Source organism: Galeopterus variegatus, unplaced genomic scaffold (genome assembly GCF_000696425.1).
Source record: "Galeopterus variegatus unplaced genomic scaffold, G_variegatus-3.0.2 Scaffold4039, whole genome shotgun sequence".
NCBI lineage: Eukaryota > Metazoa > Chordata > Mammalia > Dermoptera > Cynocephalidae > Galeopterus > Galeopterus variegatus.
In genome coordinates, this window is record NW_007730150.1 from 181,674 (window position 1) to 204,759 (window position 23,086).

Below are 23,086 nucleotides of genomic sequence, written 5' to 3' on the forward strand. Positions count from 1 at the left end.
GGAAAATAAAAACAGTTACCCCAGCTTCATATGAAGGTTTATTTTTAAGTGGCTTTTCCCTTAAATGGGGAAATAACATCTTTAGAATAAGAAAAACAACATATCTTCCTTTTTGAACTCAAAATATTAACCATTACTTTTTGTGGTCATGAACAGAGGCCAAGTTTGCTGAGAATGCAACATCCGGGAAAAGTTTATTAAAGAAAACTCCATTGTGTAAACCATTCTTCCCTTCATTTCCTCTCCTCACCTCACCAAAGAGTAATTTTCAAAGCATCTAATAAAACTCAACTTACGTATTTAAGATGACCTATAGCATTTCCTGCACTGACATCAGCTGGTTTTGGGAGGAGACCTTGCTTTCAATTAGTTTCAAATGACATCATCAAATGACATAGGGCAAGCCCAGTTACAGTGCAACTAGGCTACACAGACACTGTAATGTTGCCTCACCTCTGCAGAATCAAGCACCTTGCCAGAAGCCAGTTTCTCATCTTTAAGTGCCCTCTGGTGTTCACTGGTAGATTTGCATCCTTAAGTCATCTGTGCACAACAGTGGCCCGTCCAGTCTGAAGGCATGAATAATCCATAAGTATCACAGTAAGGTTTCTAACTTATTTATTGGTAATTTTAAACTTCACCATCAAAAAAATTAAGTTACTGAGTGCTCAGAGTAAAGAAATGTTATTGCTATTGCATATGTCATTTTTCAGAGGAAGTCTACTTTTCTCCTGCCTTTCAAACAGCAGGATATAGAAGACACTCCAAAGGAGGTTTTTATTATAAGCCGAAAGATGTTTTAAAAAAGAATATTTTTAGGATTAGTCTCTAAATGCAACCTGGGAGAAAATCAGAGAAGAGCAACCCTCTCCAAAGTTAATCAAATAACAAATTCTTCAAAGCTTTAAAACATTAAGCACAAAATTTAAACAACATACTGTAACTTTATTAGATTTTTCTGTCTTACTGGCTGTTTGGACTCAACCAAGGCTTAGTAACCTATAACTACAGGGCCTTTAACATCTTTGAGGTGTCACCATACTTAATATGAAATTCGATTAGGTGGCACAAAACTAGTCAACCTGTCAACACAGAGCAACTGTTAATGTCACAGCTTTGGCCATTTACTGCTTTTTAAATAATTCAATCACAAAATATAAAGATATTTAGTCTATTTGAATGTTCTCTGTTACTGCTGTACAAGGTATTACTCAAAAAAAAAAAAAGCTTGCCAGGCCACGCCTACTTAATAACAGATACTAGCAGATGTCATGATGCAGGTAAGTCAAAATTCTGCTTTGTATTTAGAATGAGAAGGGTAGCAAGCCTATAAAAAATCATTTTCTCTTTTGGCCCCTATTCCTATACCTCCACACACACTCCATCCTAAACGTGTCCCACTGTCCATTCATCTAATATCCTGATTATGACCCCGAGTGCTCTCCAAGTAAGAGGGATATTTAGTGTTTTGTTCAGTGCAGAGGTGGTGTGCAAATGGGTGCATGATGGACAAAGTGACAAAGCGAGGGAAGAAAGGAAACATTCCACAACCTTATTTAATAGAATGTTCTTCATGACACCTCTTGGGATGTAAACACAGCTTGGTGTATAGAAGTTCATTCTGATGATTAGAGACCTGTATGACTGAGTAAGGCAGTTTCTAGACCCCTCCCTCTAACCCTAACAGATTTTTGTAAAAGTCTGTGGGACAAGTGAAGAGGAAGCATATTCATCCCTTTCCAAATGGGGACAATGGGACTCCTCTCGGAAGGTTATTTTACAACACAGCCTCCTGAAAGTGGCAGCCTCCCCGTCAGCCATTTCAGCATGGCAGTTACAGTTGCACACTTTGGAAGCGGTCAGGTCTCGAGTCTGATGTCTGAAAAGCATTTCAGTCCACTTCCACTTCAGCAAGGGTGAGTGGTGTCTGGCAGCCCCACTGGTCAAGGTTCTAGCCTTTGATGACAGCAATTGGTCTCAGTTTAATGGCCTTCTTGCTGATTCCAGCATCATGGCAGGTATTTACCACATCTGTCACGTTCTTATAGGACTCAGGAGCCTGCAGGGAGGAATCACACGTTGTAAACGTCTACCGAAAACAGACTCTTTCAAAGCACTAAACTTCACCTGTAATTAAAGATATGTCCGTTAAAATAATGCTGAGGTGGTTTTTTTTTTTGCTATCAAATTAGCAAAGATTAGAAAAAAGAGAAAGCTCAATGTTGGTAAGTGGTCCTGAGATAAAAGTGTCATCTTGTTTTACATTTTTTCTGTATCTCACAGAATTTCTCTAAAGAACATGTCTTACTTGTATAATTTGAAAAATCAGTAAATGTGATTAAATAAAACATACACACCAATACCTGACTGGAAGGAAATGCACCAGACCACCATGTTAGTGGTAATTATCTTTTGGTGGTGAAATTATTGGCAGTTTTAATTTTCTTTCTTTATATATTTCTGCATTTTCCAAAATTTTTGGAATGAACATGTATTACCTCCACAATAAGGGAAAGTTATTAAATTCACATACAGTTGGCTCTCCTTAATTGTGGGTTCCACATCCATGGATTCAACCATGTATCCAAAGTAATTGGGGAAAAAAGAACCATGTTCAGTCTGTACTGAACATGTACCAACTTTTCCGTCATTATTCCGTAAACAATACAGTATAACAACTATTTACATAACATTTACATTGTATTAGGTATTATAAGAAACTTAGAGATGATGTGAAATATACAGGAGGTTATATGCAAACACTATGCCATTTTATATAAGGAACATCTTGTGGATTTTGGTATATGCAGGAGGTCCTGGCACCAATCTCCCACAGATACTGAGGAACATCTGTATCTATGTCTGTATATACATGTGTGTATATACACTCACGCACAATTTGTTTCTAGCAAGACTCCTGCCCTTCCTTCCCACATACACTCACTGTCTTGCCACCATGAGAACTAATCTCATCACATACCCCCCCTTTATCTCTATTCACATCAACACAAGCAGCTTAGGCTGCTCAGATCTAAGCATGTATTATTATTATTTTATTTTATTTTTTTTTCTGACCGGTAAGGGGATCGCAACCTTTGGCATGGTGTCGTCCGCACCATGTTCAGCCAGTGAGCGCACCCGCGGCCTCGGTGCTACCAGCGCCGCACTCTCCCAAGTGAGCCATGGGGCCGGCCCAAAGCATGTATTATTCTTAAGATGAGTGGAGAAATGAAGTTGTAAATTCCCATGGGGTTCTGTACATACCCTTTCTATCCCATTCCCATTCTCTTCCAGTTTCTAAAACAGCATGTATTATTCTTAAGATGAGTGGAGAAATGAAGTTGTAAATTCCCATGGGGTTCTGTACATACCCTTTCTATCCCATTCCCATTCTCTTCCAGTTTCTAAAACTGTAGCCTCTGGAACTCCCTCCAGAGAGTCAAGTACAAAATCCCCTCCTTCTTCCTTTCTTCTTCTTACTAAAACATGGATCTCCACTGAGGATACCATTTTCACTGCCATCTTTCTTTTTTTTTTTTTTTTTTGTCGTGTCCGGCAACGGATCGCAATCCTAAGTGTCGCGCCTGTACCGGACCGGGACCGGCAACGGGATCGCAACCCTCGGTGTTGCTCCCGCACCTCACTCAACCAGTGAGCGGGAACCGGTTTGTATGTGGGATCCGAACCCTCGGCGGGAGCGCCACCATGCTCCCAAGCAGCGCACTGTAGCAGTACGCCACCGGGCTGGCCCTTCACTGCCATCTTTCTGAAGTGGTAGCTGTTTTCTCTCCCAAACTGGGTCATGCCATTGGGCCCACAGGGGGACAGGTGTCCTCGCTCTTCATGGTTGTTTTCATTCTCCTTCCTTCCACCCAAAGCACTCCCAGTTTGAAACTTGCAGTTGTCATATTATACCACCCATACCTCCAGTTGTAGGTCTGAATCACTCCCTAACATTAGCTGAAGAACTCTAGCTCCTGGGTCACTGTCACTCTCTCCTGCTGTAATTCTGAATGATTTTATTATCCAGGGAGAGGGCCCTTTCGGTAACCTGTTGTCTTAGTTTCTTGATTTCTGCTCCTCCAGTGATTGCAGCTCTGCTTACCTCCACATTCACTTCCAGGACCATAGCCCAGAGCTTGTCGCTACCAAAGGTTAACACTCCTTCAAAATCTCACTTTTAAGCATCCCAGTCTGGTGATCATGGCCTAGGTTTCCTGCTCACTGTCCTTTGGCAGCCCCCTTCCAACAATCCTTTAACTCCATTGGGACCTATAATCCCTTTGCAACACCCTCAACAACCTTGCTTCTCTTTCATGTGCTGTACTTGTGAACCTGGTGAAAGGTAACTCAACACCTATTTCAGGCCTGTACCTATACAGCTGAACGTACTTGGAAAAACACCCAATCACTAAATTTAGCTCAAGTGGGCCCTTGGTGCTGCCTGCCTGGCAACCACCCAAAATTTCACTGGGCCAATCACTCTCTCTCTCCTAGATGATTATTTCATACCATCTCCTGTACGCTCACTCTCAGTTGCTACCCTACTTTCTATTACACTGAAAAAAACAGAAGCAACCAGAAGAGAATTCTCACAGACCCTCTCATTGTATCTTCCTCACCTATCTGCACCTGTATCTTCTCCCCTTTTTTTAAGGATGAATTATCTGTGCTCCGAGCAGACCAACCCTGTCCACATATACACCAGATCCCACCTTCTCTCATCAACAAGTACAGTACTTCAGTAATTTCCCCTCCTCTTTTCTGCACCATCAACTTCTCTTCTAGATTCTTCTCACCAGCATGCAAACACACTAGTCAGATCATATCATTCTTGTGCTCAAAATCCTCCAATGTCTCTCCATTTTGCTCAGATAAAAACAAAAGTCCTTTTGCAAAGGAAAAAGAAAAAAAAGAACCCACGTGACCGGACACCTCCTACCTCTCTGACCTCACCTCCCTCTTTTTCACTCTTGTCACACCTGGCCTCCTTGCTGTTTCTCGAACATTTCATGTATAACCTTGGCTCAGGGTTTTTGCACTTGCTGTCTTTTCTGACTGGAAAACTTACCTCCAGATTACCATGTAGCCAGTTCCCTCACTCCCTTCATGTCTTTACTCAAATATCACCTCAATAAAGTCTTTCCTGACCAATTAATTTAAAACTGCACCCCTCCCTACCTTTCCTTATCCCTTTTCTCTGCTTTGCTTTTACTTCAAAGCACTCACCTGGTTGTTAACGCTATACATTCTACTATTTGGTAAGTTCCACAAGAAAGGGATTTATGTTAGTTTTGTTCATTGCGGTATCCCTAGCACATAGAACAGTACCTAATTATAGCAGATGTTTAATAATTATTAGCTAAATGAGTCAATGAAAAAACCATTTGTTACAAGTGAACCCCCCCCCCAAACAAAAAATCCAAATGTTAACAGTGGTTAAATCTGGCTGGTTGAATTCTAGATGTTTTCTGTTTTCTTTTTTGTATTTTCCAGACCTTTTAAATTAAGTGTGTATTATTCTTAAGATCAGGGGAAAATTAATAGTTATTAAAAATAAGAATTTGTCATACCTTGACTCAGTAGTTTTTCTTTAGAAACTTCACTCTAATTATTAAAACATCTGGGAAAAAACTTCATGCATGAAGATACTCATTACAATTTAATTTATGGCAGTAAAAATTTGGAAGCTACTTAAATGTCCACTGTGGGCACAAACAAAGGTACTGATGGAGTTTGGATGTGTTGTCCCCACCAAAACTCATGTGGAAACCTGATCCCCAATGTGGCAGTGTTGGAAACTGATTGAGTCATGGGACTGGATCCCTTGTGAATGCATTAGTGCTCTCCCTAGGCGGGGGAAGTAATGAGCGAGTTTTTGCTCTATTAGTTCTCACGAGAGCTGGTTGTTTACAGGACCCTGGAACCTCTTCTCTATTGCTTCCTCTTGCCATGTGATCTGCTTGTACCCACCGCTGGCTGCCATGAGTAGAAGCAGCCTGAGGCCCATGTCAGATGTAGCTGTCCCAGAATCATAAGCCGAATAAACTTCTTTTCCTTATAAATTACCCAGTCTCAGGTATTTCTGTTATAGCAACAAAAAACGGACTAATACAGGTACTCAGTTGTTAGAATATTCACCAATGATTATAAAGTGACACGAACAATTTTATATTAATGTGCTAAATTTAAAAAATGACTATAAAATGTTTGTAAGCTATAATTTTAAGTAGCTTTTTAAAAAGTATTTAGGGAAAAAATATGGCAGTAAGTATTCTAAAAAAGGAGGTAATAGTTGTGTTAGGACACTGAGCTTCTGGATGACTATTTTTCTAGCCTGTACAGGGATCTGAACCCTTGACCTTGGTGTTATAACACCATGCTCTAACCAACTGAGCTAACTGGCCACTCTCTCTTAAATTTTTAAGAAAGGAGTTATATTGTTTCTAATTTAAATATGCACCCATGTGTACACATACATACAGATAATCTCAACAAAATCTTAGCTCCCCTGTGAATCAAACGAAACTATGTTTTTCTAAACATGTCCTTCACCCTTTCTGAATTTGCTTTCAAAATGCAGTACCAGTACACAACTATGCAAAGGCAAGATTAAGTTGAGTCAGCTCAAACTATTTTTAAAGCTTACAGAGACTGTACTAATATGGTAAAAACCATTTTTATGGACTTGGCTTGTACCTAATCTCCAAACAAAAGAGAAGACAATATAAAACTGAAATAAGATAAAGCAAAGAAGATTAACTGAAATTGAGGTCATTAAAAACAAGCAAGCAAGGAATTTCTGTTAGCAATACCAAAAATTGCTGTCTCCGTGCACTGGCATAAATCATAAATGGTTTTATGTTGAATATTTATCAAAATTTCACTTACCTCTTCCATAACCAGTTTGGGTGAGGCAACACGGATTGCAATTCCCATATCTGCCAATTTGTCTAAGACATCCTGGAAATCTAAATTACGTCGAGATTTTGCACGAGACAATGCACGCCCCTAGAACAGGAAAGGAATAAATTTCTCTTTATAAATTCTGAGCTAAATTTTATGTTTGATCCCAGCAATTATTTAAAGCCTTAGGATTATAAGCATTTTCCTTGATTTTTTTTTCTTTTAACTAGAAGGGTTTAAAAAACAATCTTTTTCTACTTTATTAACCTTACTATGTGCCTTTTGTTATAAACCTCATCATATCCCTTGGGAAAATATATTTCTATCTACATAAAGATATGTGGATCAAAAGTCCACATATTTTCCAGTTGGTCCTAGGGTCTGTCATTCTGGTCATAATATGGAAGGCTGCATCCAAACCTTGAGGAGGTCATGAGGGCATCACATCTAACCTGCTGTGCACATGATCTACTTATGGTATCTGCTGTGAGTGTATGACTCCCTGACTAGAATTGAGTCCCAATGATTGTTGTCTGCTTTGGTCATCAAATCATGCCAAGTGTCTAGAAAAGTGACTGCACAAATTAAGTGTTTATTATACATGTGTTAAATAAACCCCAACCAGAACTTTTCTAGATATCTGAGTGGGCCTGGGGCCCCTCCTCTAGTACCCAGGGACCCCTGTTCTGTCTATATCAAGGGAAAAGACCAGATAGAAAAAAATCTCATATAAAAATGCAAAACAAAAAAGCATTTTGTATTTAAAGATTTAGTTTGTGTATTTCTATTTACTGTAAATCACTGATTCAATATAAATAAGTAAAACTTTAATTGTAAACAGTAGGTCTATCATCACAAAAACTTTGTGCTCTTTGTGATTTAAAATGGTTTCTCAACCTCAAAACTATTGACATTTTGGATCAGATAATTCTGTGTGGTGGGGCTGTCCTGTGCACTGTAGGATGTCTAGCAGCATCCCTGGCCTCTACCCACTAGATGCCAATAGCAACCCCCTCCTCTCCCCAACTGTGACAATCAAAAATGCCTCCAGACATTGCCAATGTCCCTGAGGAGCAGGAGGTTCACCCTGGTTGAGAATCACTGGGTTAAAATCAGGAGTTGGGAGGCAGCTAGCAATGAGAAACAATCAGAGTAGGGTTAAAATATATCCGTGAGGGTCTGTCCTATGAGAAGGTATTCTAGATAGTTTCTGTATTTCTCATTCCAACAGTGGCTAAGCACTCTGATAGCTTAGAATAGATTACAGTTTCTGGGCCAAATCTGGCCAACCACCTGTTTTTGTAAATAAAGTTTATTGGAACACAGCAATTCCTATTTACATATTACTTATGGCCGCTTTCACACTAAAAGAGCACAGATAAATAGCTGGTAGACCATATGGCCCTCAAAACCTAAAATATTTACTGTCTGGCCCTTTAAGGAAAACGTTTACTGACCTCTGGCTTAGAAGAGGCAATGTGCTGAAATGGGTTTGCAGATTACATATGGACTCTGACTTGCAAATAGGGCGTATCCCCTAAATCTTGAGTGGACACACCCAGTAGGAAGAAGCAAATTGAGCAAATAAAACCAGTCATCATTGAGATAAGCCGTGATGTAAATGTGCATCAGTTAAAGTTATATCACTTATACAGCTGGCCGGGTAGCTCATTTGGTTAGAGTGCAGCCTTGTAACACCAAGGTAGAAGGCTCGGATCCCCGTACCAGCCAGCCACCAAAAAAAAAAAGTTGTATCACTTATAAACTAGTTACAGTAAACTCAGCTAGTGTGACAGCTCCCTAGTCTGGATTATCTAGACTTGCAAAGATGAGTCCCTGCCCCTACCATGACCTCACTAAGGTAGAAATACTAGGTGATTTTGGTCAGTTCACAAAATAGTATACATGTGGGGAATAATTTAAAGCAGAAGATATGACAGACCCAAACTTCAACTTTGCTGATGCTTAATCAGGTACATTTACCTGTCAAAATACAAAACAATAAACTGAAGAGAGCACTTCTAAGGAAGTTTCTGTTTTCCTTACCGCTCCATGACAGGTTGTCCCAAAGGTCTCAGTCATGCCCTGTTCAGTGCCAGTAAGAACATAACTACAGGTTCCCATGGTGCCACCAATGAGTACTGGTTGTCCAGTGAGCTGAGGATGTACACAAATCAAACACGTTAAAATTTTAAAAAGCATTAGCATTTTATACTTGGAAATTCAAACTTCCTCTTGTACTGCATAATTGTGGGAGAAACCTGGGCCTCTAAACACAGTGCTCTTACAACTATATTTAGACATTATTTTGATTCTTTGATAATTGGGAGGGGAGGGAATGGAAAGGGCATGAAAATGTGAGGACCAGGAAAGACTGGATGTAAGAGCAAAGCAAAATCCAAAAGTGTAGGGAAGTGTTACTAGAACCACCATCCTGGACGAGGTACCTGCCCTTTCTTGGCATCAGTTTCCTCATCTGTAAAATGAGAGGGCAGGCTAAGGGTCTTTCTAACTCTACCACAGACAGGCACCAAAAGGATAAGAGGGATGAAACAAACTGGGTTTAATCTTTATCCTGTCTTCCAATAATTCAAAGGCCTTAATTCATCTTAATGAAGTAAAATATACTTAATGCAGCACTTTTTAGACAGCATACTGCACACTGCAAGCACAAATGATTGGGGGGAGAAGTCACTGTGTCTAGAGAATATTGGGAATCACTGTTCTCACCTGTGACACTACTTTCTTTTCACAATTGCTACTTTCCTATTTAAATGCAATCCCTATTTGGAACTATGTAAATCAGCCCCCACTGCTTAAAACCACAAATGCAGGGCTACGTACTTGGTAATCAACAGCAATGAGGGGATGGTGAGGAGGGAAAGCACGGGTGGATCCCTTCCTGTGAACTAACAGTGTCCGTTCTTTTCCATCCACTACATGCTGTTCTACTTTGGCAATATTGTGAGAAACATCATAGATCACATGCAGGTCCAAGTCATCAGGGGTTGTGTTGAAGACCTTCGCAAAAGCCTAAGAGAAAAAGCTTAAGTTAAAAGCAGCCAGAATCAGATCTTCAGAACTTATTTTACTGATTCAGCTAGTCTGTTCCTGAAGGGAGTGAAGGATTTAAAAGAAGAACAGTATTATTAAAGGACAAAAACTGCCTTTTAGACGACATAGCAATTCAACTTCAATTCCAACTTTGATTGAAAAGCTGCCTGACTCCTCCTGATCCCACCCATCAGTACTGCTTCTTCCCCAGCCTTCTGACTCTTCGTGAATGGCACTTCTATTCTCTCTGCTGCTCAAGGCAAATTCTAGGAATAATTTTGGCTTCTCTTCTCTCATTCCTCATGTCTGACATTCTGCTGATTTATATAAATTTCCAAATCAAAACCCACAGGCTTTGATTTGACTGCATCAAGTTTCAAAGCACTTAACTTCATCACAAATAACTTGGAACAGAAGAGCAACTTCAACTGTACCTGACGGGTTAAGAAGGTCATGGAAGAGCGGTTGACCCAGGCATAGTTCCCAGCCGCTGCCATTCCCTTCAGGTAGTCCTGACCCTCTGGGGAAGCGATTCGAGCACAGGCCAACTGACGGTCATTGACTATAATCTTGTCCCTCTTCATAGCCTTTTCCATAGCTACTAGTGCATCTGGAACAAGAGAGCAACAAGACCAAACCAGTTAGGTTTCCCTTAAATAAATAATTCAGATTTATTGCAAAAAGGTAGTAGGTTACATTCAAACTCATTCTACAAAAAACCAAGTGAAATACAACTTTCCTTTCAATGTGTTTCTGAATTCATCTATTTGCTCAGTCAGTATTTACTGAGAATCTTCTCTGTCAGAGCGCAGTGACACAAGCTATGTGGGATACAAAATCAACATCTGTGCCCTAGGAACTTGTAAGGAGAATGAGATGTGCACACAAATAGCAACAACATGGTCTTAGTTACTCCTCTCCCAACGTGTGAATGAAGAACAGAAGTAGTATTTTTAAAAACCATGATGGCAGTAAAATGTAACTTTTAGTGCCTTAATATAAAAGAGCTACATCTTTTGCTGGAAAATCAAATCCTTGACAGAGTACACAGAAGTACTCAACAGAATATTCTGAGTCAATGCTTCATATATCTATTTAGATTAAATAGTCTAAAGGGTCAGACTGGCACAAATTGTTAAATTCCACAGGATGAAATGTACATACAAGGCTGAACTATAACATGAGACATAAAGTTTATTTCCATGTGTCTATATTCCTTTCTGTATAATTAATCATTTCACATCCCCTACAAGTCATCCAAAGTGACCTAACGTTATTTCCTTGTCTCTTGCTTTTGTTCATGCTACCTTTTTGTCATGAAAGTCTTTTCTGTGTAATTGTCTAAACTGCAAGGCCCATCTCAAACACTGTGTCCATAAAGCCATCTCTGAAATCTTTTTCCTAAACACATTATTTTGTCTCTCATAATATTTTATCAATTACTACCTTTTATCTTTATTTTTTTCTTTTAAAAGAATATGACCTCTCCTTCAGGAGACAATTTGAGGGCAAAGTACCTGCTTATTTCATCACTGAATCCACCATAACATGTAATCTTTCAGAGTAGGTTATCTAATAGATATTTGCTGAACGAATGCCTACTTCATAAAATTCACAGAAGTATTTTCTCACGCTTTCTTGGCCTGATAGTAACTCATAAGAGTAAACACAATGATAACTGCAGCTAACATTTACTGAGTACCTACTAAGTGTCAGCCACTGATTTAAGTGCTTTACATAAACATTTCATTAACTTCCCATGACAACACCATATGAAATAATTATTTTACCCACTTTTTTTTTTCAGATGAGAAAGTTAAGGCCCAGTGAAGTTATTTAATTTGTTGGATGTCACAAATTAGGAGAAACAGGATGAAAACCCATGCAGTATAGCTCCGCAGCTTTTTCTCTCAAACTTCTATCTGGTTCCCCATAACATGTACATTTTAGCACCAAGTCAAAAATTAGGTTTAGAATATACCTGTGGCTACTTGGTGGCCCAAGCCTCTGCTTCCACTGTGAATCATCACACACACCTGTCCCTTATGGTCGATGCCCATTTTCTTAGCAGCGTACTCATTGAAAATCTCATCCACAACCTGAATTTCTGCATAGTGGTTGCCTGCTCCCAGGGTTCCCAGCTGCAAATGTAAGAATGTCGGATAAAATATAGCTTCTATTCTGGTGTTTAAAAAAAATCTATTTAAAAAGCAAATAGGTAAAAACAAGCCAACAACAACAAAATAACCATAATACTGTTTTATGTAACAAAAAAATTTCTAAGCCTTAGAGATGCTTCATTCATTTAAAACAATATTCTACACAACAAAAATAATGTAGACTAGCTCCTGAATGTTATTGTATCATTATATGCTTGAGGTACACACATGTTAAAAGCTTCACAACCCAAAAAAACCTCAGGCCATTAAATAGCTCATGAAATATTTTAAAAATCTTAAACATCATGAAGGGAAGGATCAAATTTTGGAACAAATGCTGGTAAATGCTGACTCCTAGACAAGGTCCAAGTTCAAATGAATTCTGAAACATCAGAATATATCCCATACATGGAGCTAACAGATGATTCAGAGAACAAAAGAATGGCAGTGCTAGGAGAGTCTTTTGAGGTTGTCAAGTTTTAACTATTCCAATTTTCAACAAGAAAATCAGACCCAGAGAGGCCCAAGAGTCTTGGCCAAGGTCACAGTGAACAAGTGGCAAAGCAATCATAATTAACTGTAAATTTCAAACATTCAGTATATTCTTATCTCATGGATACCATAAATTGACAAGGTATCTCTTTTCATCTTAAGAGGCCAGAAAACTTTTGGTCAAATCTGTAGATTGTCCAAGTACATACATATGTAATTTTGACATATATTGTAGCTTTATACTCATATTCCATTTTTCTCCCATCCACTTCTAATTCATGATATCTTATTTTATGAACATTTGCAAGCCCCTGGTAGCTTTTTAGAATAAGAATGAAGCACAAACAAATTTGTGTTCTTTTTGATATACCATGAATAAACCTGAGGAAGGTATAAATAATAAACGGAAGGTATAAATTCCCCCCCCAACAAAAACAAAATATGCAAAAAAAAAAACCCCAAAACATGTTGCCCGTCTAAAGTGAGAGTACCTGAGGAAGACCTCTTTTTTTGGCCCTTGCAGAAACCTTATTGGGGTCAGCTTGCAGCATCCTTCCATATTCCTCACAGTGCTCTTTGTCTTCAGCCCAGGCATAGCCTTCTCTTAGGGACCAGTCCACACCCATCTCTAACGCCTCCTCCAAGTCTCTGGATGAGTAATAAAAAGTGCTAGTCATTTCACAGCAAAGGCAGATCAAAACCTAAGGACGATATATAAAAAGGGCAGAAGAAAACTACACTATCTCTTGTAGACCAGGCCTTGTGCTAGATACAATATTTATGCTCTCAGCAACCCTAGTTTTTTGAGGAAAGCAGTCACATAAATAATTGTAATATAAAGTGGTAAATTCCTTATTAGACATGATTATAGTTCTACTTGACATTTAAATGGCCACTCATACTCTTCAACTCTTTTTTACATTAGATTTGCCTCTCTAATCCTGAATTCTATGAGGTGATTAAGCAGCCAAAGAAACTTTATAACTTTAATCTACCACTAATTTTACCACTACCTGCTTTCATTAATAATTTATAAAAAATTATGGACAAATAATAAATGAAGGTATCCAATTTTCCTCAGGTGACACAGGTTAAATTTTAAGGTCTATTCCCACCTTCACAAAAGTACTGTGTGGCTTTACTGCACCTGCATCTTGAAGCTGAGATACATATACGTTAAAATAAAGCTTTAATCTTTATCCAAGGTCCAGCTGTCTCCAAAATACTACCAGGAAAGATTAGTTTTCTTTTTCTTTTTCTTTGGGCAGTTGGATCTGAACTCATGAGTTAACTGGCCAGTCCAAGACTAGGTTTCAATATTCCCTCCCCACTAACCCAAATAACAGTCCATTTCAAACAGTTATTTATTAGGAAGAAACTCCTATCTAAAATATTTGGAAAGATGTTTGGAATTTATTTTTATGTTCCACATATGCTTTTCAAAGTAGGGCTGCATGTCAGGGATCATGTGAAATCACAGAATAAGCATCTCCTAAGTATATGAATTTTACTTCAAGGTTTTTTTTTTTTTGGTGGGGGGAGTTACATAACAGGTAATAGCTAAAAACATTTTTACATTAACATACATACATATATTTGACTGGAATGCAAAATTCACATGAATTTTAAAGATAAAGCATAAGATGTCAAAGAAACATACTTAAGTACATTATTCTGCAATTGAAGTTCTCTGGAAAATTTAAAGTGCACTGCTTTACATGACTATGACATAGTAGTCAGTGGCTATCTGAGAGGGAGTAACAATGTAGCCTTATATTTAATTCTCTACTTAAGAGAAGAACACACTTAGTGCTATCATTCAAAAGGTGGCCATGGATAAATAGGTTCACTGACAGAAGCCAGTGGGATACAGAATATAGCTTGAGAAGTCAAAGGATCTTTTGTTTGAATCCTGATATCACTTATTAAGCTTATTTACTATTAACTCTCTAAGCCTCAGTTTCCTTTCTTGTAAATTAGGGATAATAGTAGGGTTATTATCTAGATAAAATGAAGATACACAGTGCCTTACATATAGGAAGTGCTCAGTAAACATCAGTGGATATTATTCTATTACAAATACTACTCTCTGTCAAAAGTTGTTAAAATGAACATCAGTTGACTAATGTCTCTAATAAATGGGCTGGGCCTCATGCTTAAAAAAATAACTCATTACCCTTTCCTGAAAGGGGACTGAACAATCTCTGTCTCTCATGTGTCCTACATTGGAAATGAAGCTGAGAGTCATGTGGTTTTTATCTCTCCCATTCCATTAATTGCGAACTTGTGCTCTTACTTGGCATTCATCGGGATGACACCTTTTGATCCCACCCCAACAGGAATGTGGTCAAACATAGCTTGGGCAAGTTGCTCCTTCACAGGCTGAACATCACTTTCATCTAAATTGGTTCTCAGCAAGCGGACACCACAGTTGATGTCAAATCCAACACCACCTATAAAATACAGAAAAGTTAGTCAAATATTAGAACCAGGTGGTTGAGCACTGTCACCTGTAGTTTCTTACCATTAAGATAGGGCTAAAAAGGATACCCATTCTTTTAAAGATAACTATATTTTAAAGTAGCCAACAAAGTGATTCTCTGCTGAGTAAAGTCTGATGACAGTAAAATAATCTGAAGTATCTAAAGTACTTGTAGTACTTTATGGGCCAGGGAGGCAGTCATGAAAATGAGTAACATCTAAAATAGAGATCAAAATGTGAATAATGTGCCTCTTTTTTCCCCTTGATTACTCTTGCCAGGGGTTGATGAATTCTGTTTGTCTTTTCAAATAACCAACTTTTGGTTTTCTTGGTCCTTTCTCTTGAATACTTTTTCATTTCATTAGTTTTGCTCCTTACTTCCATCTTTCTACTTGTATTTCAGCATTTTTTCTTTCCTAATTTGAGCATTTAAGGCTATTTGTTTCCAGCCAAAGATGGCATTAACAATAACCCCAAATTTTTAGACATAAGTATTAATTTTAACCATCCCCCAGTTTTATTAATATTGACAAATAAAAATTATATATATTGGTGTACCATGTGATGATTTGACGTACATATAAACTGTGAAATGATTACCACAACCAAGCTAACAAACATATCTATAACTTCACAGTTACCCTTCTTTTTCTGGTGAGCACACTTAAGATGTACTTTCTTAGCAAATTTCAAGTATACAACACATTATTATTAACTACAGTCACCATGCTGTACATTACATTCCAGAATTTATTCATCTCATGACTGAAATTTTCTATCCTTTGACCAACATCTCTGCAATTAATCCCCTCCCCAACCACCATTTTACTCTTTGTTTCTGAGTCCAACTTTTTTAGATTCCACAATATATAAGTGAGATCATGATGTATTTTTCTTTCTATGTCTGGCTTATTTCACTCAGCACAATGTATTCCAGGTTTATCCATGTAGTAGCAAATGGCAGGATTTCCTTTTTTCCCCTTCAATATTTAAAAACTGATTTCCTTCTTTTTTAGGGCTATATAAATTCCACTGTATATATACACCACATTTTCTTTACCATTCACCTGTTGATGGGCACTTAGGTTGTTTCCATACCTTGGCTACTGTGAATAATGCTGCAAGGAACATGAAGGCATCTCTCTGAGATAATCATTTCAGTTCCTTTGGATATATACCCAGAAGTGGGACTGCTGGATCATATGGCAGTTCTATTTTTAATTTTATGAAGAATCTCCATATTGTTTTTCATAGTGGTTATACCAATATACATTCCCACTAGGAGTGTACAAGTGCTGTGGTTTGAATGTCCCTCCAAGCTCATGTTGGAACTTAACTCCCAATATAGTGGTGGAATGTGGGGACTTTAAGAGGTGACTGGATTGTGAGAACTGTGCCCTCATGAACGGATTGATCCATTCATGGAGTAATGGGTTGACAGTTTAATGGGCTGTCATGGTCATGGACTAGTGGCCTTATAAGGAGAGCACATGAAAGCGCTCCTGCCATCTTTCCCATGTGATTGGCTGCATCACCATGGGACCCACCCAAAAGAAGGCCCTCACCAAGTGTGCCCTCTGGACTGTGGACTTCCCAGACTGCGAAACTGTAAAAAATAAATTTCATTTCTTTATAAATTATCCAGTTTCAAGTATTCTGTTATAACTGACAGAAAATGAACGAATAAGAGTTCTCTTTTCTCAACTTTTTCAATTTTTAGATATATGTATTTTTAATTAACATTAGTTAAAATTTTCTAATTTCTATTATGTTTTGTTTTGGATCCATGGGTTTTTTAAAAATCATGTTGCTTAATTTCCACATATGTGAGTTTTTTTCTAGTTTGTTTAAAAAAAAATTTCTAACTTAATTCTACTGTGGTCAGGTAATATCCTTTAACCAGTGGTTCTTAAGTACAGTCCTGGGGTGACTCATTTTATATTAATGCTAACATATTATTTGTTTGTTTTTACTCTTATTCTCTCATGAATGTACAGTGAGATTTTCCAAAGGCTACATGACATGTGACAACATCTTTGCTCTGATAGATAATGAAACATGTACTTGTGTATCCTCGTGCTTGAAAAATTTTTTAGTTTTAATCTGTAATAAGGTAAACATTGATAAAAGCCTTTGAGATCAATGCTCAATAATTAAGAGTATAAGGGGATCCTGAGACCCAAAAGTTTGAAAACTATGGGTCTAAATGGTTTCAATGTTTTGAAATTTGAAAGCATATGGTCAATTTTGATAAAAACTGGGTGCACTTGAAAAAATGTATATTCTGTACTTCTTTGGTACATCATAATGCATGTGCACACACAACCACACACATATCAGAGGTCAAGGTTATTAACTGGATCATTTAAATCATTTATATTCTTACTGATTGAAATTTGCCATTTCCTTAAGAGAAAAACAATGCTAAATGTTGGGCTCACATATTTGGACCTTTTTCCTCTTCATCTGTATCTTTACCTCACAAATTCATACTGCTTTAGTAGCTTTCCTGTGGCTTCAAACTTTTTATTTATTTATTTTTTGTCCTTTATGTGACCGGTAAGGGGATCGCAACCTTTGGCTTGGTGTCGACCGCACCACACTCAGCCAGTGAACGCACCGGCCATCCCTATATAGGATCCGAACCCGCGGCGGGAGCACCACTGCGATCCCAGCGCCGCACTCTCCCGAGTGCACCATGGGGTCAGCCCTTTTAAAAAAAAATTTATCCAGCCTTTCTCATTATTTTCAGCAGGAGATTGGTCTGAAATAACTTGGTCCACCACTGCCAGAGGCAGAACTCTCACGATATCATTTAAACTTTCATTTTTTATGTAGACTTTCTGAAAGCAAAGATATTACTTCTGGAATGGAATGTGTTCAGTGAAAGCTCTTCATAACCACAGCAAAAGAGATGCACACAACTAGAGGGGAAGAACAATGATGATGATGGGAGCAAACACTTATTAAGTACTTCTGTGTGCTTAGCACTGTTCAGTGCTACTGAACAGCTGAACTCATTGAATCCTCATAATAATGCAATATCGTAAGTAACATTATTAGATCCAAATTGCCTATGAGATAATGGAGTCACAAAGATATAAAATCTGCCAGAGAAAATTTTCAGTATGTTTTTGTAGCCAGTGTCTGAATAGTGTCTGGATTTGGTAGGAGCCTTCAAAATTTTTCAAGAAATAATATGCCTTGATATTTTTCCCTTGCCCCCTCTGCTTGATATTTTAATGATCTCTGAGTATCCACAATCAATTCTCTTAGTAAATGTGATGGAAAAAAAAAACCTCAGTAGAATTAGATGAGACTGAGTTATGCACACAAAGAGAAGCAGTGCTCTGTTTCAGAAAGGCTATGATTCACAGGTAGAAACTACACACCTAACAGCAGACATGCACAGTGACCTTACCTGGGGATACCACTGCTTCGGGGTCATTCATGTCAAAGGCCGCCATATTCCCAATAGCAAACCCATAGCCTGAATGGACATCAGGAAGGCCAATAGATCTCTGAAAGAGAATTAGAAAATGAATATAGCTGTCTCAACCTGGCACTTGGGTTACCTGATGGACCTGATACTGATTCTCAAATAGGCTGCAGGTGAAGCCTTCCCAAAATAAAGATTCTATCTCTACAAATCTTCTGTATTGGTGCAAAATAGGTGTAAGAATGCCTAATCACAAAGCTAAGTACAGTGAGAAAAAAACTTTTTATAAACTTTTACTGTTAGCTAAGGAAACCCAAAACAGAAAAGCTTCAGTATAACATGATATAAAAGGATCACATACTAACTTTAATGTGTTATTACATTTTAAAGATGATCAGCAGACATTGACAACTTGTGGTTGTATCAGGTTAAGAAGAGGGAAATATTCAATTTATATAGGTCATTAGAATTTAGGTAATTACAGACAAATGCAATCCATTTGATGGTATAAATACTGTGTACTTTCTACATCTGGGGCGTAGGAAAAGACCCTGACCCAGGAATAATGCAGGTCAAACATGGTAAGAATATATGAAGACACCTAGACACATGAATTCTTTAAATGCACAAGCCACACCATTTCATCCCACTCACCTCCTGTGTACCCAGCACTGTAAAAGACCTCAAAAAATGTCTGTTGAATGGATCCATTTTCAACATCTACCTCTCATGGTGGAATGTGAATGTCAGACTGTGGTGGGGCCCCACACAGTTCTATCATTTTCAGTTTCACCCATTATTGCCACCACCCTTCTTTTCCAATCATGTCCAGAATAGCTATGCTGTCCTCTCTCTGTCCCCTCAGTCCTAACCCCACACTTCTTTCCATTCCTTCTCCAACCATCCTCTTGATAGGGCCACAGTGAAACCTACGATGGCGGTGCACTGATCCAGCAATAATGATGTTACTATGACAAAGACACAAGAAAACATAAAAACTACTTCAAAGATTCTCGGACACTTAAAGATTCTAGCCAAAGGCAACCAGAAACTGAGATGCTATCAAGACTCAATTATTTCTTTAGGTCCATGGTTATTTGTAGATGTTCAAAGGTCATTGTCTAAGTGACACCACTATCATGCATGGCCATTCATCCATTCAACAAACAAATGTAAATGATTAAAGCTCTGAACTCTGACTCACGTGAACAATCCCAGGCAGGGCTGCCACATTGCCAATCTGTTTCATGGCTGGCAGGAAGCCACCAACACCTGAAGACAAAAATTCAGTATTAGAAAAAAGGACACATTTGATTTTTAGAATTATATTCATGTTTCTAGATTGCATTACACGAAGGGGTAGTGGTTATGGCTACTAAAACAACAAAGCATAGAAGAATGTTTGAGATGCGAGTGAGAAGGGAGCTACTTTAAGAAGGAACAACACACACAAGAAAGATAGTATGGGCAACTAGACTAGTTACAAACACTCTGTCAGTGTTCTGTGTATACCACGAGAAGGTTGCTTGCAAAGGTACTGGGAGACGTAAGATATAACTATCAAACTTTATACTGTCAATATAAAAATAGTATTCTTTCAAGAGTCCACATTATTTATGAGAAAAAATCAACACTGGTTTTATTCTAAGTGACAAAGAAGGGCAACATGGAAGAAGTAGGAAAACACTGGATTGAGAGTCAGGGGATATGGGGTTCTAGTCCAGCTCTTTCACTTGGTAGCTGTGTCATTTTAGACAAGCAAGCATATCCTGGTGGGAGAGGAAGGACGTTAGTTTGCTGATCTAAAAAATAAAAGGACAACCAGGCACACTGAGCCAGCACTTCAGGGCCCACCCGCGGACCTGAGGCATGGAGAAGGGGACTGGACCTCTCTCCCACAACCAGGCACACTGAGCCAGCACTTCAGGGCCCACCCGCGGACCTGAGGCATGGAGAAGGGGACTGGACCTCTCTCCCACAACCAGGCACACCACGCCAGCACCTTGGGCCATGCCCAGGGACCCAGGGCATGGAGAAGGGGACCAGACCACCCTCCCACAACCAGGCATACTGAGCCGGCACCTTGGGGCCCACCCAGGGACCCGGGGTATGGAGCCGGGGACCAGACCATCCTCCCACGAGGCACAACATGCCAGCACCTTGGAGCCCACCCGGGGACCAGGGGTATGGAGAAGGGGACTGGACCTTTTTCCCACAACCAGGCACACTGCACTAGTGCCTCAGGGCCTGCCCAGGGACCTGAGGCATGGAGAAGGGGACTGGACCTCTCTCCCACAACCAGGCACACCAAGCCAGCACCTTGGGGCCTGCCCATGGTTCCGCGGCATGGAGAAGGGGATCAGACCACCCTCCCACAACCAGGCACACCATGCCAGCCCCTCGGAGCCCACCCAGAAACCCAGGGCACGGAGAAAGGGACTGGACCCCTCTCCCACAACCAGGCACACCAAGCCAGCACCTTGGGTCCCTCCCAGTGTCCCGAGGCACAGAGTCAGAAACCAGACTCTCCTCCCACAAGAAACACCACGCCAGTACCTCGGGGCTCACCCAGGGACCCGAGGCAAGGATAAGGGGACTGGACCTCTCTCCCACAACCAGGGACACCGTGCCAGCACCTTGGGCCTCGCCTGGCCCAGAGGCATGCAGAAGGGGACTGGTCCCCTCTCCCACAACCAGGCACATGGCGCCAGCGCCTTGGGGCCTGTCCACGGACGAGAGGCATGGAGAAGGGGACCAAACACACCCCACAACCAGGCATACTGCCAGTGCCAAGGAGCATGCCAAAAACAGCCCCTCCACGTGGGTGGCCCACCACAGCCACCACAATAACCATGGCTGCTGCAAAAGCGGCTAGATGGCACAGCCACCACGCAGATGGTCTGCCAACCACTGGAGTGCATTCACACAAGAAGAGTCACCAGCAGAGACAAAGAAAAGAAGAGGATGTCTCTTTCCACAAAACCCATTTCAGAGTGATAGAAGACGCATCTGCTCTATGATAATATTGGGGGACCTGATCACATCTCTCAGCATTGGACAGATCATCTAGGCAACAAGTTAACAAAGTAACCATTATTCTGTCAGAAGGAGAGAAGAAATCTAGGGCAATTAGAGGAGGGTGGGGGAAGGAATGGGGGAAGGGGAGAGGTTGGACAAGGGGCATAAAGAATAATTACCATTTGGAACAATATTTATGCTAGTAATATTGATTTAATCAACATATCTCAATGTTCAACCCCCAAAATATGTATAATCGATTCAATAAATAAAATAAATTTAAAAGCAAAAAAAAAAAAAAGTTAACTCTATATAAAAGTATGTATATAATTAATTCTATGAACATGGTGGCCTAACTGCCATGGTTTTCTTACAATGAGAACTAGCAGAATGAATAATCTTATCTTTAGGAATTCTAAATTGTGGGTATATTCATATTGTGACATTAAAATGGCGTTAAAAAATAAAAAAAATAAAAGGACTAAAACTAGGTAATTTCTTTTCTACCATCACCATTAGAGTATTATCTTAGAGCTTTATACATTCATCTCTAAACCTCATTGCAGGTCTGCAAAATAGGTATAATACGTCCTGTTTTATACATGAGATAATGAAGCTCAGGAAGGCTAATTAGTGAACTAGTTAAGAACTGGCTTTGGAATCAGACACTCTTGGATACAAATTCTGGCTCTGTCACCAAGAAGTTGTGTGGCCCCGGGCAAATTAAAATTATTTAACTTCACTGAGCTTTAACTTACACATCTGTAAAATTGAGATGATAATATCTTCCTTTTAGAGTTACTTTATTACATGAGATAATCTATGTAAAACACCAAGTAAAATGCCTGGCACATAGTAAGTGGATGATAAATGGTAGCTGTTGCTTTTATTGTTCAAGATTAGCTGAGAAACAAACCAGGTCCATTCAGCTACAAATCCTTTCTACGTGGCCAAGTGACTAACAGTGTGATCACAAGCAAGTAAGTTTTTTGGTCCCACATCACATCATGATCATTCCTTGACAGTATTTTAAAATTATAGTTATTTGAATTATTTTTTACAGGCCACAGGGAAGGAACCACTTGTACTACCACAAGTGAAACTGTAATGTACTTACCACCACCTCGACAAGCATTCCTTAATTCCTCAAACATTAATTTCTCCAGAGCATCATTCACATAGAAAACTCCTTCAACCTGGTACCAAAGAAAAGGAAAAACGATGACTGAGTGTGGAATATACTAAAAAGCATATGTACTTCACAGAGCCTGGTTTTCCAAAGTCTTGCAGTTTCAAATACTGACCTTGTGGAGGACTGGAAATTTTCCTCAGGCTATAAGTCTCTGGTGTAAGATAAAGATTTGTGGCACAGCAAGGTTGCTGGCTCAAAGACAGATGAGTTACTGATTGATATCTAAGTTGCTGGAAAACTGCTAGAGGGAGAAGGAATGTTTGCTAAGATAAGCTTGTGTTGATAGGACCACTTAATTGCCTTACTGGAATGCCATCTGGCTTGTTTCACTGAAAGTTACCAGC

The 23,086-nt window shown here is 39.3% G+C and overlaps 1 protein-coding gene across 1 annotated transcript; it reads right to left on the reverse strand.

Annotated features, from left to right (window-relative positions):
* Positions 1–20: 20 nt before the first annotated feature.
* On the reverse strand, positions 21–22,746 carry RTCB (RNA 2',3'-cyclic phosphate and 5'-OH ligase; the record flags this gene model as incomplete). Its single annotated transcript, XM_008586598.1, has 11 exons — positions 21–2,059; positions 6,892–7,011; positions 8,953–9,063; positions 9,751–9,939; positions 10,395–10,570; positions 11,942–12,101; positions 13,103–13,259; positions 14,908–15,064; positions 18,515–18,614; positions 19,737–19,804; positions 22,668–22,746. Coding segments are annotated over 11 exons (1,425 nt in total), but the record flags the coding sequence as incomplete, so codon positions are not given.
* Between the last annotated feature and the right edge of the window lie 340 nt (positions 22,747–23,086).